This window comes from Salmo trutta, chromosome 15 (genome assembly GCF_901001165.1).
Source record: "Salmo trutta chromosome 15, fSalTru1.1, whole genome shotgun sequence".
Classification (NCBI taxonomy): domain Eukaryota; kingdom Metazoa; phylum Chordata; class Actinopteri; order Salmoniformes; family Salmonidae; genus Salmo; species Salmo trutta.
The window spans coordinates 14075649-14094512 of record NC_042971.1 but is presented as its reverse complement, the minus strand read 5'-3'; the positions used below and the strand labels follow the sequence as shown (position 1 = coordinate 14094512).

Here is an 18864-nt window from a genome sequence, read left to right as displayed (position 1 = left end):
TCCATATAACACATAGCATATCAGCCTCTCCATATAACACATAGCATATCAGCCTCTCCATATAACACATGCCATATCAGCCTCTCCATATAACACATACCATATCAGCCTCTCCATATAACACATACCATATTACTGAAGACATTTTAACAGCTGTTAACATTATGAATCTGCTGTTTCAAAAGATGTTTCAAGAAGCATAAAATTAGTTCGATGTACCTCAGGCCATTTTTATTCAGAGATAGCGAACGGTTTGGTGGAAGGAGAATGTTTAATTTATTCACAATATAACAAATGTCATGAAAATTTCAAGCAACAAATTAAGAAATCTTTCCACAAGGCAAACAAAACACAACACAGGGAGGTGACAGTGAGTCAGACACAATAAAGACAGCCAGAGGAAATACAAAGGCCCATACTGTCATCCCAAGAATGGGATTGATTGAAAACCAATAAACGTGTCATTCATTGTGATTATTCTTTCTAATTGGATCTCTTTCCGGATTGCAAAACCCTACCCCCACTAAACAAGCAATACCTGTTTAAAAACATCAGTCCTGTTGTGGGATATTTATTAACAAAACACTTTTTGACAAATGGGTAAAAATAAGTGATAAGTTACTAACAATAATACATGTTTATATACATAACAGGAAATAGCATGGGTCTGTTGAAAGCAAGAATGTCCTTTCTGTTGGTGATACTCTGCCTCGGTTTCCAGGGACAGATCTTTCGCATGTTTCAGGAATTCCTTCAGGCCATATAAACAACGAGGCTCTGAGGCAGAGTCCCACTTAACCTTTGTGGCTGTCCTCTATACAAAGGCCAAAACAAACACACATTTGTTTAGCAAACTGAAATGGACATCGCCGTAAATCTCCAGAGAAATGTTTAGAGTGAGAGAGTTGAGCAGTGTACATTAGAATATTTTGTGGAAATGTATATTGTTTGTGTTCTCTCTAATTATTTCACAAAATAATCCATTCTGCCGATGAACAGTACATTGAATTTTTTCTTTCTTTCAGTTCTGAAACCATCAATGCCCGAGGAAGTCCTCAAACAGAAGATCCACTCGTGGGTGAACGTTATATAGTACATGAGCACATGTATGGGAGGGAGCAATAATAAAATATTCATCTGTGAATTAATAGGATTGGGAAAACAAACAAGGACCAAAGAACACAAAGCAAACACACGGTACTGTTACTTAAACAGGAAAAGGTTTCTCTCATCCTAATCCCCTCACAATGAACACATACGGTATCAATCAGAGGGAAGCAGTGATGTCAGTAAGCTCTGCTGGATCATCATTTAGCACAGGATCATAACAACTCTGTGCTTTCACTTGGTCAAATTATTCAAACAATATTGATCATAGCAAAACAGAAATCAACATCACACAAGGACCAAAGAACACAAAGCAAACATTATTATGCATTCATTATTTTTTTGCATTATTATGCAAAAAAAAAAGTCAAAAATGAAGATTTGGGGTTGTGCATTTCCACATAAGTCAAAACAAATAAATAGGCATGCCTCATGAAGGCTTTTCCTGGGGAATGTTGACATTGAAGGCCACCACAAGGATTCCATTAAAACTATTACTAGAGCGAGAACAGATTCACTACTTCTAGAGTACTGTGAGAGCCTAATAAACAGTCTAGTGGAAGGAGGTAAAGGAAAGAGAGTTTTAAGTTCTTGGACATTTAATTTTTTGTATAATTTCAATTCAGCGTAGTTTGTCAGATACAAAGGATATTTCAAAACAAATATCTGGAATGGAAATGCTTAATATCTTTTTAAGAGGTTCACCTCTTTGGTGGAACTTTGTCAGCATGAAACCATAAGACATACCATCTGTAGCCTGAATTGCAGTGGGTTATCCTGTACATAATTGGCATCGTTGAATGTCATACATACCACCAGTGGAGGCTGCTGAGGGGAGGACGGCTCATAATAATGGCCGAAATGGAGCGAATGGAATGGCATCAAACACATGGAAACCACTCCGACCATTACCACGAGCCTGTTCTCCCCAATTAAGGTGCCACCAACTTCCTAAACTTCCTATATAAATCAGTTGAAAAAACAACATTGGATGGAGTAAGGCTTAGCTTTTGAACTTAGTGTTTTCAAAAGAAAACAGAAATGTGCAGTTACATATCAAAGTGCTTTTTTCATTAACCTTTTTGGTTTTCATCTATAGTGCCTTCATTTTAAATGCATAAAAATAAAAAAAAAACACAAGGAGATTTAATCTACCACCTACTTTGACTGAGATATACAGTATTTTAGCAACCTTATCAGGCTATCCTCACTCACCAGGCTTCAGACAGACACATACAGTACAGTATGATTGATCAACAAGACTACTTCCAGGCCAGAATACAATCTTAAAGCTTATATTGTTTTTCAAAGTCACAGGCGGAGGTGAAAAGGACATAAAATTATAGTGATAATAGATATACTGAACATTCCACACTGTAGTCCTAACTTCTACACCCCTCTAAAAGCACACAGATATTCCTTATACATACATATGGACAGATGGAGTCTGAGGGACTCCTTTTTTGTTTTACAGACATCCATGTAATTTTGCTGGCTGGTGACAGCCCAGGATGGATGAAGCAGAGGCGATTCAGGGCTCTATAAGCCCAGAGAGTTGATGGACATCTGGGGGAGATGAGAGACTAGGATGGGGGCCTAATGGTGGTCCCCAGGGAGGGAGGGTGTTGAGCAGGGACTCCAGCTGCTCTTCCCCCAGACGTTGCCTCTCGTCCAGGTCCTTCATCCTGATGAGGAGCGAGGCCTTGGTCTGGACGAAGTGCTGGTAGTCCTGTAGCTGCTCGGCCGTCAGGCAGCGAGACAGGAAGTTAGACACCATCCTCTCCCGTCTGTCCAAGTTGTCCTTCAGGTCTTTGGCGTCCTCCCACTGCTTGCACAGCAGACGGTGACGGTTGTCCAGAGAATCCTGCCAAGGGATTAAAAAAGGTTGGATTAAATGAATCACAACATTCCCTAAATGTTTCATCATTATCCAATGTGTACTAGTAGTGTTTATGGAAAGGCATTTTGTGGTCAGCTGTTATGGAGAAACTGCCAGTCAAGTAAGCTCATGTTGCAGTTTCACAGTAAAGTGATGCAGTATTTATTTTTGTCAACAGAGGGCAGGACAGATAGAAATTTGCATCGAAACTGGTTTGGAGTTTCGGTGATTCATTGTAAATACCAGCACTGCTGATAGCAGCAGAAAACACAAGCCACTAAAACACGCTCAATACACAGGGCAGTCAATGTGAAATTCATATAAATATTTAAACTATGAGCCCATTGAATACAAATATGAAGATCCAGGGAAACAATAAAACATCAGAATTTAGCATGGGCACTTTTGAAGCACACAAAACTAGAACATTTAGCAATAAACTACTGTGGAGATAATCAGAGTGGAATCACATGACATCGGGTGATATACGTTGCAGTCTAATCATAATATCTTATTAGGAATTGACTGAAAAGTACATATCCAGCTGAGAAACACTGTCAGCATGTTCATTACAAAACCTATTAAAGGCAATCAATCAAATAAACAACATCAACAATCCCTCTTAATGTCTCACAACTGCTCAGATAAGGTGCTTTTTTTCAACCAGCATGTTTGTACGTTGCATGTTTGATCCCAAGTAAAGGGCCTATGAGTGGTTGAAAGCATGATCGCATCACTACAGTTTCAGTCTCTCTCACCTTTTCCTCTTCGTCTGTGTGCTGGTCCACGGTACTCAGGGCATTCTGCACGCGGGCCAGCCGAGAGGACAGACACAGCAGCAGGCTGACCACGCGTTCCAGGTCTCCGATGAACAGGCTGTAGCGCTCCAGCTCCACGGGCGTACATCGCTCCCGAACCAGGGCCTCCACGGCCTCGCCCCACACCCCATTCTCACGCATCTCCACCTGCAGGGCACCACAGGGCTCCTCCAGGGCCTGCAGGCGCTCCTCAATACACGCCACCAGCAGCCTCTGTAGGAAGGGGAGGGAATTGGTGAGTTTGAGAGAGAACATTATACATGACATTGTGCTTTTGGGGTCTTTGTGGTCAGCTCAAAACAAACAGGAGATAAGATGAGAGTCTGACAGTTTATCTGGCATCTCAATAATCAGGGCAGACTTCATCAGGTGATGCCAAACCTACTTAGTTAATAAACTGCATCCAGATGATATTAAGATGACATCATCAACTGGCAGAGATAAAGTAAATCCACTTCTATTACAAAAAAAAAAAAACATAATGCAGAGCTGAAAAGCAATAATGACCTTCTTCTCCGTGACATCCGCCTTGCTCAGTGGCTCTGGTTGGGGTTGGATTTGATCATCATCATCATCAGGAGATGTGGGAGGTGCTTCAGCGTCATCCACTGTTTCAGAGCTTCAGGTAGAGAGAGAGCGGAAAAAGACACACGCATGATACTGATGATAGTGATGTATATGGATGAGATTAACCTTGGAAAGATGCTCATCGGTCTTTAGCCATGTGATTGTCTTTTGCACGCGTCTCTTAATCTAACTGCAATTTGTAAGCAGATATCTAGGCGCGTTGACGTAACAGCAGGTAACATGGCACCTGCTGATCGAGGGTCTGGCCATCAGACACCTGAACCGGTGCAGTATAATGTGTCTAATAATGAGATAGTCACCTGTCTGCAGCATCTCTCTGCTCCTGCTTCTTCTTATAGTGCTCCTCCATCAGCAGAGTGTCCTCCGACAGTAGATGCTCCATTAGCATCAGCGCCGTCTTACGATTGGTCAACGGGTGCAGCACCCGAGCCAGCGATTGGTCCGCTGTAACCACCTCCTCCACCAGCTCCTCCCACTTTGACTCCTCTGTGGTTGGTGTCTTTTCTGGGCTCTCTGTCTCGCCTGCTGGGGTCTCCTCCTCCACCGCACCGGTTTCCTTTTCTTCCTCTGGTTGCTCGCCCTCCCCACTCTGGGAAGTGTCAGTGTCAGGGACTGGTGTGGTGGAGGAAATTGTAAGGGGCTCACAAGCTGCCGGAGCAGGGGCTAGATTTGGAGTTTCTCCCTCGGCCAGATAATCAGAAAGTGCTGAGTCCTCGCCCTTGTCTTTGCTCCCTGGTTCAGGTGGTATGATCCACAGAGTGGGGTCTGTGGTGACTCCACAGCTCAGGGAGACTTCTTGAGGGGACTTGGGACTCACACTGGGCTCGTCCACTGACTGCTCTCTCACCACAGAGTGGTGTAAAGGACGGGTGGTCTTCACTCTGCTGGAATGAGAAAGACATTCGAAAATTGAATTATTCAAATAATATCAACAGTGATAAATAGCCATTTATACAGTAACATTGATTTAAATGATGAGAATGTCGTATGCGGAGTGAGGGTCACTTTATCATTATATGGTCACCTACCTGGAGCCAGTCTTGCTCTCGCTAGTGCCCCTAGGATTGATGGGTATGGAGGGAGAAGTTGAGGTAGACTTGACCGCTCTCTCACTGGACTCCTGACCGTTATGGGACGGTGGGAGTGGGACGTCGCATAACGGTCGCATAGTGGTCTCGATCTCATCTTTAACGAGGGGGCCAAAGTCATATGATCTGGGGGAGCCATCTGAGCGAGTCCTGACCCGAGACGAGGTTCTCCATGCCGGGGAGACAGACTCACTAGACTCCCTGGTGCTTTTAGTCATCTCCTCGTTGTCTTCCTCACTGCCCAGCTGTGGTGCAGATTCTTGCTTGAAGAGGGGCTTCCTCTTGGTCTGCCTCTGGGCTTTCTCCTGGCCCTCGCCGAAGAATGAGACGATCCTCTTCTCCTGGCCTGGTCCTGGGCCCATCTGCCTACTGCAGAGCTGGTCTAGCTGCTCAGAGCTCTTATTAAGGACCAGGGAGCGGCTGACCTGGGACATACCCAGCTCCTCCATGGACTTCCCCCGCTGGGCCACCACCCGGACCCGCTGACCCTCAGGGACCGACATGGCCTGGCCTCTCCTCATTATCACCGTCTCCTCATCTAATGGCCTCTGAGTCTGAGCACTGAAAAATAACACTGAGATTGTGATGATATTCAGATGCTTTGGAGACTGACGTGCCAGTTTCCTTTCAGATATGGTATGTTCTTATCTTACCCTAATCATAGCTTATTAAAAAACACTAGTTTAGAAAACGACTCCCTGAATATAGTTGTAATGTAGGTTTAATGTTTCTATCTTGATGTTATGTCTATATACTTCTCAGAATGGAATGTTGACATGGTATACAGTGCCTTCAGAAAATATTCATACCCCTTGACTTATTCCACAATATGTTGTGTTACAGCCTGAATTCAAAATTCATTCAATATATTTTATTCTCACCTATCTACACACAATACCCCATAATGACAAAGTGAAAACATGTTTTTAGACAATTATTTTTATTTTATTGAAAATTAAATACTGAAATATCTCATTTACATACAGTGCCTTCGGAAAGTATTCAGACCACTTGACTTTTTCCACATTTTGATACGTTACAACCATATTCTAAAATTGATTAAATAAAAATCCTCAGCAATCTACACACAATACCCCATAATGAAAAAGCAAAAACAGGTTATTAGAATCTTCTGCAAATGTATTAAAAATAAAAAACAGAAATACCTTATTTACATAAATATTCAGACCCTTTGCAATAAGACACAAAATTAAGGTAAAATGCATCCTGTTTCCATTGATCATCCTTGAGATGTTTCTACAACTTGATTGAAGTCCACCTGTGGTAAATTCAATTGATTGGACATGATTTGGAAAGGCACACACCTGTCTATATAAGGTCCTACAGTTGACAGCGTATGTCAGAGCAAAAACCAAGCCATGAGGCCGAAGGAATTGTCCGTAGAGCTCCGAGACAGGATTGTGTCGCGGCACAACAAAAAAATTGTGCAAAGCCTTCATCAAGGCAAAGGGTGGCTACTTTGAAGAGTACAAAATATATTTTGATTTGTTGAACACTTTTTTGGTTACTACATGATTCCATATGTGTTATTTCATACTTGTGATGTCTTCACTATTATTCTACAATGTAGAAAATAGTAAAAATAAAGAAAAACCCTGAAATGAGTAGGTGTGTCCAAACTTTTGATTGGTACTGCATGTAAAATGTGATATTTGTATTATTTTAATATTTTATTTTTAATACATTTGCAAAGATTTCAAAAAAACTGTTTTTGCTTTGTCATTATGGGGTATTGTGTGTATATTGATGAGGGGAAAAAAACGATTTAATACATTTTAGAATAAGGCTGTAACTTAACAAAATGTGGAAAAAGTCAAGGGGTCTGAATACTTTCCGAAGGCACTGTAAGTATTCATACCCCTGAGTTAATACATGTTAGAATCACCTTTGACAGCGATTACAGCTGTGTGCCTTTCAGGGTAAGTATCTATGACCTTTGCACACCTGGATTGTGCAATATTTGCACGTTATTATTTTTTTAATTCTTCAAGTTCTGTTAAGTTGGTTGTTGATCATTGTTAGACGGCCATTTTCAAGTCTTGCCATAGATTTTCAAAACTGTAAGTAGGCCTCTTAGGAACATTCAATGCCGTCTTTGTAAGCAAATCCAGTGTATATTTTGTCTTGTGTTTTAGGTTATTGTCCTGCTGAAAGGTGAATGTCTCCCAGTGTCTGTTGGAAGGCAGACTGAACCAGGTTTTCCTCAAGGATTTTGCCTGTGGTTAGCTCTATTCAGTTTCTTTTTATCCTAAAAAACACCCTAGTCCTTGCCGATGACAAGCATACCCATAACATTATGCAGCCACCACCACGCTTGAAAATATGAAGAGTGGTACTTAGTGATGTGTTGGATTTGCCCAAAACATAACACTTTCTATTTAGGACAAAGTTAATTTCTTTGCAGTTCTACTTTAGTGCCTTATTGCAAACAGGATGCATGTTTTTAAATCTGTACAGGCTTTCTTTTCACTCAGGTATGAATTGTGGAGTAACTACAATGTTGTTGATGCATCCTCGGCAACTGAGTTAGGAAGAACGCCTGTATCTTTGTAGTGGCTGGGTGTATTGATACACCAACCAAAGTGTAATTAATAACTTCACCATGCTCAAATGGATATTCAATGTCTGTTTTTTACCCATCTACCAATAAGTGCCCTTCTTTGCGAGGCATTGGAAAACCTCCCTGTTCTTTGTGGTCAAATTTGTGTATGAAATGCACTGCTCAACTGATGGAACTTACAGATAATTGTATGTGTGGGGTACAGAGATGAGGTAGTCATCCATGCAACTTATTATATGACTTGAACTTACACTACATGGCCAAAAGTATGTGGACATCTCATTCCAAAATCATGGGCATTAATATGGAGTTGGTCCTCCCTTTGCGGCTATAACATCCTCCACTCTCCTGGGAAAGCTTTCCACTAGATGTTGGAACATTGCTGTGTGGACTTGCTTCCATTCAGCCACAAGAGCATTAGTGAGGTTGGGCACTGATGTTGGGCAATTAGGCCTGGCTCGCAGTCGGTGTTCCAATTCATCCCAAAGGTGTTTGATGGGGATGAGGTCAAGGCTCTGTGGCAGGCCAGTAAAGTTATTCCACACTGATCTCGACAAACCATTTCTGTATGGACCTCGCTTTGAGCACGGGGGCATTGTCATGCTGAAACAGGAAATGGCCTTCCCCCAACTGTTGCCACAAAGTTGGAAGCACAGAATCGTCTAGAATGTCATTGTATACCGCAGCGTTAAGATGTCCCTTTACTGGAACTAAGGGGCCTAGCCCGAACCACGAAAAACAGCCCCAGACCAATATTCCTCATCACCAATCTTTACAGTTGGCACTATGCATTCGGGCAGGTAGCGTTCTCCTGGAATCCGCCAAACCCAGATCGGTGAAGAGTGATTCATCAATCTAGAGAGGGTGTTTCCACTGCTCCAAAGTCCAATGGCGGCGAGCTTTACTCCACTCCAGCCGGCGCTTGGCATTGAACATGGTGATCTTAGGCTTGTGTGCGGCTGCTCGGCCATTGAAACCCATTTCATGGAGCTCCAGACGAACAGTTTTTCTGCTGACGTTGCTTCCAGATGCAGTTTGGAACTCTGTAGTGAGTGTTGCAACCGAGGACAGACGATTTTTATGCGCTACAGCACTTGGCGCTCCCGTTCTGTGAACTTGTGTGGCCTAACACTTCGCGGCTGAGCCGTTCTTGCTCCTAGACGTTTCCACTTCACAATAACAGCACTTACAGTTGACAAGGGCAGCTCTAGCAGTGCAGAAATTTGACGAACTGACTTGTTGGAAAGGTGGTATCCTATGACAGTGCCACGTTGAAAGTCACTGAGCTCGTCAGTACGGGCCATTCTACTGCCAATGTTTATCTATGGAGATTGCGGGTGTGGCTGCAAAAGCTGAATCCACTCATTTTAAGGGGTGTCCACATTGTATTTAGGCTTGCCATAACAAAGGGGTTGAACACTTATTGACTCAAGACATTTCATCTTTTCATTTTTAATTAATTTGTAAACATTTCTAAAAACAATTCCACTTCGACATTATGGGGTATTGTGCGTAGGCCAGTGAAAGACAATATCTCAATTGAATCAATTTTAAATTCAGACTGTAACAACAAAATGTGGAAAAAGTCAAGGGGTGTGAATACTTTCTGAAGGCACTGTATGTGTTTTGCCGCAGTAAATCAAGTTTGAGCAAGCATCCGTGTACAACACACATGGTTTACAGTAAATATTACAGGCACAGATACTCCCACATTCCCAATAAGCTAGTGAGGGCAACATACCTGGAAGTGTCCAAAGTATTAACTGGTGAGGGATCATTCATGTAGTTGTGACCCTGTAGCCAAACCCATACCAATAATAAACATTAATAACACCCTTTGAACATTTATTGTGGTACATTCAGAAAAGTGACACGGGCCTCTAAAAAATTCTATGAAATTCTACAAATACCATTAAAGCCTGGGGAGTGAGGCTAGTATTCTGATGATGATGAGGCTTACCTGAAATGCGTGGGGCGTTGAGGTGGAACGATTTCTGAAGAACTCAGGTGGTTCAGGCTGGTCCAGAAGACTTTCCACAGAGGCAGACTTCCCCTGAGAGGGGCTGGGTGACTCTCTCCAGCTGGCCTGTTGGGAATAACCTCGGGCCTGGGTGGAGCTGAACTGTGAGTTTCTTATCAAGCTGGAGGTTGAGTCTAGGATGCGGCCAGCGGAGTGGGGCCTGTGCAGAGGCCTGGGATCCCAGTCAAAAGGCTTCCCAGCCGTGGAGTGCCTCTGGCTGGGGACTTGAGAGACTTGAGGGGCGGGCTGCTGGGACTCAGCTACCTTGTGTCCTGTCTTGCGCTCCATGTAGGCCACCAGGGCCTTGTGCTGGAGGTTCTTCAGGGATGTCTTGGAGAGGCTGGAGGCAGACATGGCCCTGCCTCTGGTTTCAAACATCTGTCTCCTAGCTGCCACCAGGCCCTGTTCTCCCAGCTCCCCCTCCTCGCTTGAGAGCACTAGCAGGCCTCCTTCACTTTCGTTGCCCAGGGAACGGCAGGCTGTGTGGTGGGAGGGTGTGTCACCCAGCTGGTTCAGATTCTCCGGCTCGGAGTAGCACAGCTTCTTCTGCTCTGGAGTCAGGCGCTTCCTTCCCCTGATTCGAGCCACCTGAGGCTGGGCAACGTTCGCTGGTCTCCCGTTTTCCTTTTCACTGTCCTTTACCACCAGGCTCTCTTTCACTTTCTCAACCTCCTTCACCGTTTCCTTTATGTTCTCCTCATCTGTCCCCTCAGAATGTGTTGGGGAGGGGGTGAGTGTGTCTGTTGAGGTCTCAGAGTCCTGTGAAGAGGAGACAGTGTGAAGTACTGTGGGCCTGAGCTCAGTCCTCTGCCTCACTCTGTGGGGCCAGGACAGCTGCAGGTCCCTCCTCTTAAAGGAGGTCTCCCTGAGCACCTTAGACTGGGCGTCCTTCAGTTTCTCCTTGTAGTACTTCTTGAAGGAGTCATCCAGGGTGTTGCTGGGGTGGGAGGTAGCCTTCACTCTCTTTTCCTTGGATGTTTCACCCTGTGGTGTTGTATCACTACAGTTAATGGGGGTTGTGTTCAGGCCTGCATCTTTCACACTGACCTCAATGTCCTTTTTGGGCTTGTGCAAACTCAGCGCCACCCTGTTGGCTCCAGTGAGGTGGTACAGAAGCGGGGTGGTTTCCTTGTTGATTTTTTCGCTGGCAACGTCTCCTAACGGCTGCCTCCTCCCTCTCTTGACCTGTTTGTCTCTCTTGTGGTGGTTGGCCTGCTCCATGCTGATTGGAGGAGGGACTACCAGGTTATGGAAGTTTGATAATGGAGGACAGTTCTCCTCTGGGCCGCAGTAGAAGATGTGGTGGTTGGGGCTGTGATGCCTGCCGATCTCTCTGCTCTGGACCTTGTGACTTTGCTCTAAGGCATCGAAACTGCGTGAGCCCTGGTTTGAAATGTGAGAGGGGCCGTATGAAATTCTACTCTGAATCAGTTTCTCCTCATCTTGACTCTTGGTGTAAAACTCCCTGTCGTTGGTTGTTGCGGTGTCATGGGTGCTGTGGTGCATCAGTTGGGTGTTCCTGAACATGTTGTCCATGGTGTTGTGTGAACTCTCCCTCTCCACCAGCCTGTGGGTCTCCACTGGCGCTGGCACAGGGCTCTCACTGCCCACCTCTGGCACACACAGAGAGCCATGCTTCACACTGGACTTACAAACACCTGTAACGAAGTAGAACTGGCCCTTGTGCTGGATGCTGCTGTTGACCATGTTCTGTGCCACATGCCAGGGGCTGGCGGACCGCTGCTGCTCCGGCATGAGGGAGCCGTGGGCCAAGTGCGCCCTCTTGCGCTGACCCTCCAAGTGCCCGCCATTGCCGCTACCAGACTGCTGTTTGGGGTGCTCAGGCTGACTCGTGCGAGGGGGTGATCGGCTTAAGATGTTTGCTGACTTTTGTTGCTCAGTGTTATTAACTGTGTGGTCAGGGTCCACTGGGTCCCTGTGATAGGGCTGTGAGGCCCGGCGGCCATAGACTAGGTCAGGCTTGAGACAGGCAGCATCAGAATTATTTGTCTGGGGCTGTGGAGGTGGCCTGTCTGCCAGCTGGCCCTCGGGGCCATGCTGTGCCCTGCAGTTCTCCAAGTTCCTGGTGGCTATGAAGCTGTCCAGGCGGGCGGGGGGTGGAGGCGGCAGGGGAGGAGGGGGCGGTAGCGTTTCCTGATTCTGATTACAGTACTGTGAAGCACTCAGGCAGCCATCGTTGTGGCGGTACTGGTTTGAGATGGCTTCCACCGAGCGGTAGAGCTGATCCATGCTCTTGGCGTCAGAGTCGAGGACGTTGGGGTGGTAGATGGCCTTCACATACTTCAGGTCTGTGTAGTGCAGGCTGTGGTGCTGGAGGTCGTCTGAAAGGAGGGGGGACGGATATTCCGGGGCACTGGAGCCCCCAGAGAAGGAGCTGTAGGCTGAGTCTCCCTTGCCGTGCTGGTGGGTGATCTGGTCGATGCTGCTGGTGGACTTGGCTGGGGAGAGCCGACTCAATGGTAGGCTCAGAGGGTGCAGGTCCAGGTTGCTCATTCTCTCAAAGTGGAAATTATAGGAATCCATCTGGCAGTGGAAACTGAAGCGTGGACCCAGGTGAAATGGGAGTGATACGGACACATTTAGCTTAATCTTTCACTTCTGAGAATTCAGGTCATTTTCTGCCTTCTTTTCTAAGCTTCTTCAGTAGTCTGCTTTTTCAATAACTCCTAAAAAAAATATGAAAAAACAAAACACATTGGTTATATTAATAGAGATAAAATGTAATGTATCATGCTCCATTTCCTCCTCCTAGAGCTGGGAGTCAAAAACCCAACCTAAATATGCTGTAGCTTTTTCCTGCCAATGAAAATGTATAGGAAATGGGGCATGCAGCATGTGCTGCTTTCTCAGCGAGTATAGCTGACTGCGTTGACTATTAATACTATGTTTGTGTTAGATTATCATCATGGCATGTCTACTTGGACAACAACACTCAACACCGACCTACTAGATCAAAGGTACAGCCACGGAACCTTTCAGCTAAATGCAATTAAGAAATTCTCAGAGTATTCTAACAACTATTTCTCTCTAAATAGATTTTTGGAATTTCTGACATCTGCAATGCTGCATGACCTCTCTTGTTAGTGAGAGGTGGAAATCTAAGTTCCACACCTGACAAAAATGTGTCCTTTCCAAGTGCTAATGTACTGGGGGGGGGGGTATCTGTAATAATATAAATGTGATTTCACCGTTGACCATTGATCTGGAATTTCTCACGAGAAAGACTTGCCCACTGCCCACACTGGTCCACTGTCAGGACGAGGGCATTTCCATGTAAAAGGACCCATGAGCACCAACATGTGAAGTTCATAGGAGCATTGGTTATCGAATGGGGTGGCAAATTGGGTGTCAAATGAAAGCTATGAGTCCATATGTTTCATCAATTAAGGCATATCTACATTTTTCAATTGTTTTCCATCCTAAAAATGTAATAAGCAAAGGCTTTGATTTATTGTCAGACAGATATAAGTTTTAAAAAAGGTATTACAGAAGATATACATTAAAACACAATAATAATGAAGAAAGACCCCTGCCAGCTAATATCAACACTTACATTTAGTTTAGGAGATTTTTTTCTGCATTCTCTAAGTTTAAGAAACATTGACTTGAAATACTGTTACCAAAAACCCACATAAATGAGAAAATGTCTTAAAGATATCTCCCTCATGAGGAGGGAGGATAATGAAAGTTCACAGAAGTAACAAGTAAAGGTAGAGCTACCAATTAGTTAGTGTTTTTACTAATATCAATTTTGTTTAGGAATTATTAAGTGATTCAAACTCAAAATGATGTTACCAAATCGGTGACAGAATTTCAGAAAAATCAGTAAGACAATTTCTGCAACTTAATTGGCTACAATGGGAAATCATAGTAGTTACAAACAGTTGGGTCACCTGCTACATTTCTCCCTTCCACTGGCATAGTGCACAAAACTTGAAAGAAATAAGCTTTTTGTGCGTATGGAACATTTCTGGGATCTTTTATTTCAGCTTATGAAACATGGGACCACTTTACATGTTGCGTTTCTTTTTTTGTTCAGTATACATTCAAACGCGAGGTGTCATGTGATAGCTGACACCCCATTCTTTCTGCAGACATCTTTGACTCTTAATTCGGCATACACTTTATGTGAAAAATCTGAGTCTTAACGCAATTCTGTTACTGTAGAATTGTCCATGACTTCAACTATTAAGGTCTCTAATGGCACTAAGGCCTGAGTTAGGAGGGCTCAGCCTCAGAGGAGAATAGGCCTTTTCTTGGCTAATCGCGGAAATGGAGGGCTGGGAATTTAAATATCAGCAATTAAGCACAAGAGGCTAACAAAAGAACAGTTCTACTGCTTTTTTTGCAATGCAAAGATATTGACTGCATATTTTTTTCCTATTGCAAATGTTTTTCACAGGAAAACAAAATGTATTTCAAATATAATTGTAAGGAAATGTGTAAAAAAGTATCAAATAAAACATTTGGAACAACATGTATGAGTTTAATGGAAAACCTACATACAGCATGGAACACCTGTTAGAGGTGCCTGTGGAACCAGACCCCTTAATTAGAACCTTGAGGTGCACGTTGCACCGCTCCAAAAATGCCCGGAATTCCATATACATTTTGCAGACATATTTGAGGATTAGTCATGTGATAACTTTTTTTTTATGGATTATCCACCACTGGAACACTGAATGTAGCACTGTGTGTTGGCTTAACTCATCAGGAAACCAACCAGGCACATACACTGAATGTGTTTGAATGACTTGACAAATAGTATGTTTCATTTAGGTCTGATCTAAGGTTCTAAACACCAAACACCGCATAATAGCACAATTGGTTAGGCGCCCGTAAAACGGCAGCCATTTCTTCCGGCGCCATCTTAATCCAACATTATATCATATGTTGGGTGTTTGTTTGGTGTTTGTTAAAAGAAAAGCTTTAAAAAGGTAAATATTGTGGTTTATATGTCATGGTTGAATCGTCATCTTCAATAACAACCTGAATTAATAATTTCATGCGGACCATGTTTGTAACGGAAGAGGGAGTCTGATTTAACTAGATTTAGTACAGTGAAACTTGTCTTTCTGCCAAAATTGGTGTTTAGAATACAGTTTTACCCAACATCAAAATACTGATACGAAGTCCATCAACAGGAAGCTGTAATGGTGGGTGATAGTAGATTTTAAGAAGAAAGCTGAACGCAGGCCTCTGGTGATTAGTTTCCCTCCAGGAGGTGCATACCTGTCACGCATACACACAGATCAGTGTAGCCAACACAAAGACAAGCCAATGAGCTCCACAGTCCTTGATGCCGAACAGGTTTCACTCTCTCGTGGGCCAACACAGACATACACAAACAAATTGGTCAAATACCAACCATTTAAGATGGCTGAGGTAGCTCTGTTCCAAGCCGCATTGTACCAGAAACTACAGTGACCATTCTGAGACCTTCAACAACCAAGTGTTATAGATCTCCCCCTTGTCCCCTGGTTGGCAGCTGATGAAAATATGAAAACCTCCAGCTGCCATGCACACTGACATCCCAGGTCTAGTTAGTGATGTTAAAAGTTTTTTTTTTCATGTGTTGTAAAGGTACACCTGATTCTCCATGTGCAGCGGCTGCCAGGCTTCTATCATTGAACTGCTAGCTAGAGCACACTAACAGGGGAACTACAGGGGAGTGCTCATTTGGAAGTGATGGGGAAGCAAAATGTACAGAGAACAGAGAGAGAAATTCCCAGACAAATACACTCACACCATTATTACAGCAAACTACACCAGAAAACTGAACTGGTTGGCTGGATAAACCATCACATAGGCTAGTGACTCCTATTAGAGTCAAATCAACTCATACCAACAGGCCTAAGTGGAATACATTTTTAAGAGTACCACAAGGAAACTTGTAAGCAGCAACTTACCAAATCCTTTGACAAAGTTGTTGGTATGAGAGCTCACACTTTTGATTCCACATGAAATGAAAAAATAAAAAAACTATTTCCAAGTTAGCACTTGACTTTTAGATACAATTCAGATAGCTTTAGTAGTAATCTACTGGTGAATCTATTGGTGAAAGAAGGACCAAAACAAGTTACCAGGAGGAAATGTAAAGTTCCAGTGAGTCCTTCTCCCCCAAGACCAAGACGGGAGGCGGCTATTGCATGCCTGTGACGTCCGTCCGCCTAGCTGATGAACAATGAGCACCGCAGATAGTTAGTGCCGTAAAAAAAAAAAAGAAAAAAAAGGGCCTCGCATTCCTGGCTGGCTTCAAAGAAAGACAGTGCCCGGGCACCATTCATTCCCAGGGTCCTCGGCACATGGAGAGCAGCCAAGCAGCAGGGGTGGGTGCTGCTCTCAACCCTAAACACTCACAAAGACGGACAAGCCAGGGACCCCACCTTTTCCCTCCTCGCCCCTCTACTGCAGGCCCCAACTACCCAAACATTGGTCTTCATTTCTAAAACCTTGGGCCAAGAAGGTAGTTGTGTCTCACTTGTTTCAGTGCAGGACATTCCATTTTACTCCAATCTCATTATGTTGACTTCTTTAAAAAACAGACTAAGGTCATGGAGATGTTATGACATTTCACAACAAAGACATTATGTTTGATTGGCTTAAGGCATAGTGCCTGAGGGCATTTCCATGTAAAAGAACCCATGAGCACCAAAGTGAAGTTCATAGGAGCATGTCAAATTGGGTGTCAAATGAAAGCTAAGAGTCTAGATGTTTGGGAAATGAAAGCATTGATACATTTTTCAACCATTTTCCATCAAAAAAATGTAAGGCTTTGATTTCTGAATAAATGGATGGAAAAGGGGTCTTGGAAAGCCTCTACCAGAAAAAGTATATCAGAAATACATCAAAACACAATGTTGGACGTAAAGACCCCTGCCAACTAATATGAACACATATTTTGGGGGGGAGAAAATCTTTACCATCTGTAAGTTTAAGAAATATTGCCTTGTGCCATCAAATTCCGTTACCAAAAACCCACATATCTTTAAGATATTTTCTAATTTCTCTCTCGTGAGGGAGGATAATGAAAGTTCACAGAAGTTACAAGTAATGATTGACCTACCAATAAGTTATAGTGATTTTACGGATATCAATTTTGTTTATGAATTATTAAGTGATTAAAACTTGTAAATCCGTTACGAAATTGGTAACGGAATTACCAAAACATCCGTAACAGAATTAATGTTGGCTACAATGGGAAATCATAGTAGTCACAAACCACAGTTTGGTCACCTGTTACTGTCCTCCTTTCCACTGGCATACTGTTATGTTCAGCTGGCCTTGATGTTGATGTTAACGTCCACAGACGGACCGGACCAAATCTGAACATATCATAGACGTATGTTCCACAAGTTTGTATAGTACAGAACAGCGAGTGGCACAGTAGAGTACAGTAAAATACAGTACAGTGAGTACAGTCCATACATTACAATACAGTACAATAAAGAAAGGTAAAGTATAACACAGTACAGTATATTGTACTTGACTGTACTTTACTCTACTGCACTGAACTCTACTGTGCTCTGATGTGGTGCGCTGTGATGTCCAAACTTGTGAAACATGAGAATGACATTCAGATCCACTTACTGTAGTTCAATAACCAAAAGAGATTTTTCAAACTCAAAGTGTCATGTCATAGTTGACACCCCCATTCTTTCTGTAGAAATCTTTGAATCTTAATTCGGCGCAGATATTTAACAGAGTGTTTGGAAAACGTTGTCACATAAAAACCTGAAAGAGATTTTACCGGAATTCCGTTACCAAAGTTTGCATCTGCGCAGTTCTTTCACTAAATTAGTTTGTGTAAAATGTTCAGTGCAAATTGTTAAAGGTAGTGCATAGATTTGTATGGTATGTTACACTTTGGAAACAATGTTTTTGTTTGGCATACATTTGAAAGTTAAAAAAAATTGTCAAAGAATAATTCCGTTACCATGGAATTGCCCCTGACTGGAATTGCCTGACTACTAGGCCTGTTTCACCTGTAGTGGTGTTTTCCTGTAAGATACAGTATAGACCTGTATTTCCCTGATGATCACTTGGCCATTGTGCTTTATGTTATGGGCTGGTTCAAGCTGGAAGCATCTGGTCTGAGGTGTTAGGTGCTCTGTTGTTAATGTCAAATCTTTGACCTGCTGCCATTCCCACCTGCCAGCCCACTGAATGAGTCACAAAGTGCTTAGAGATGGGCAAGCAACACAGGAGAGAAGGGCTATTCTTAACACCACTCGGACACTCCCCACTGAGCCACAGTGCTGAATCCAACATCTACATGTTGTTTTTGTATATTTGTGCACATGACTAATTGTATTGACTATTGACAACCCACACAAAATGGACACGTGAAGGGCAAGCTTAAGCGATGCAGTCGTTTAAGACCCTACATTGACTTGATGTGCCTGATATGTCAGCTATACCATATGTGGCATCATTCAGAACAGATTTAGCCTACTTAACATGGTAACAAATGATTTTCTACCTGGCAACTAATCTCAGTTTCCCCCAATCATATACAGGCATTCAATAAAGGAAAAGAGAGAAAGAGAAAGCAAGAGTTTAAAGTCATTGTTTTAAAATACTTAGTTGGGAGGTGCCAGGGTTAAAATCTCAGTAAGAAGATTTGATTGCTAGGCCGAGCAGGGCGGAATTCCACCAGTGTATTTCAGGCTTTCATAGGTACTTATTCTTCCAGCGTGACCTCAATTTTAATGCCACGAGACCAGACCACCAGGGGCTCGGCATGCACTCTCTACCAGGCT

At 43.3% G+C, this 18864-nt stretch overlaps 1 protein-coding gene across 3 annotated transcripts in view; it reads right to left on the bottom strand.

Moving 5' to 3' along the window:
• Positions 1 to 209: 209 nt before the first annotated feature.
• The window catches only part of shroom1 (shroom family member 1), a 43904-nt gene continuing 25249 nt past the window's right edge, over positions 210 to 18864 (bottom strand). Inside the window, exons 1-8 of one of the 3 annotated variants that reach the window (XM_029690478.1) lie at positions 16012 to 16329; positions 10022 to 12768; positions 9803 to 9855; positions 5421 to 6041; positions 4692 to 5276; positions 4312 to 4423; positions 3745 to 4017; positions 210 to 2971 (exon numbers count right to left, since the gene is read on the bottom strand). In XM_029690478.1, coding sequence (XP_029546338.1) covers positions 2639 to 2971; positions 3745 to 4017; positions 4312 to 4423; positions 4692 to 5276; positions 5421 to 6041; positions 9803 to 9855; positions 10022 to 12625 — 4581 coding nt within the window. In that variant the 5' untranslated portion in view covers positions 12626 to 12768; positions 16012 to 16329 and the 3' untranslated portion in view covers positions 210 to 2638. Of the gene's footprint in view, positions 2972 to 3744; positions 4018 to 4311; positions 4424 to 4691; positions 5277 to 5420; positions 6042 to 9802; positions 9856 to 10021; positions 12769 to 16011; positions 16330 to 18864 lie in introns of those variants that run through there. The other 2 variants (XM_029690479.1, XM_029690477.1) reach the window with 2 other exon arrangements.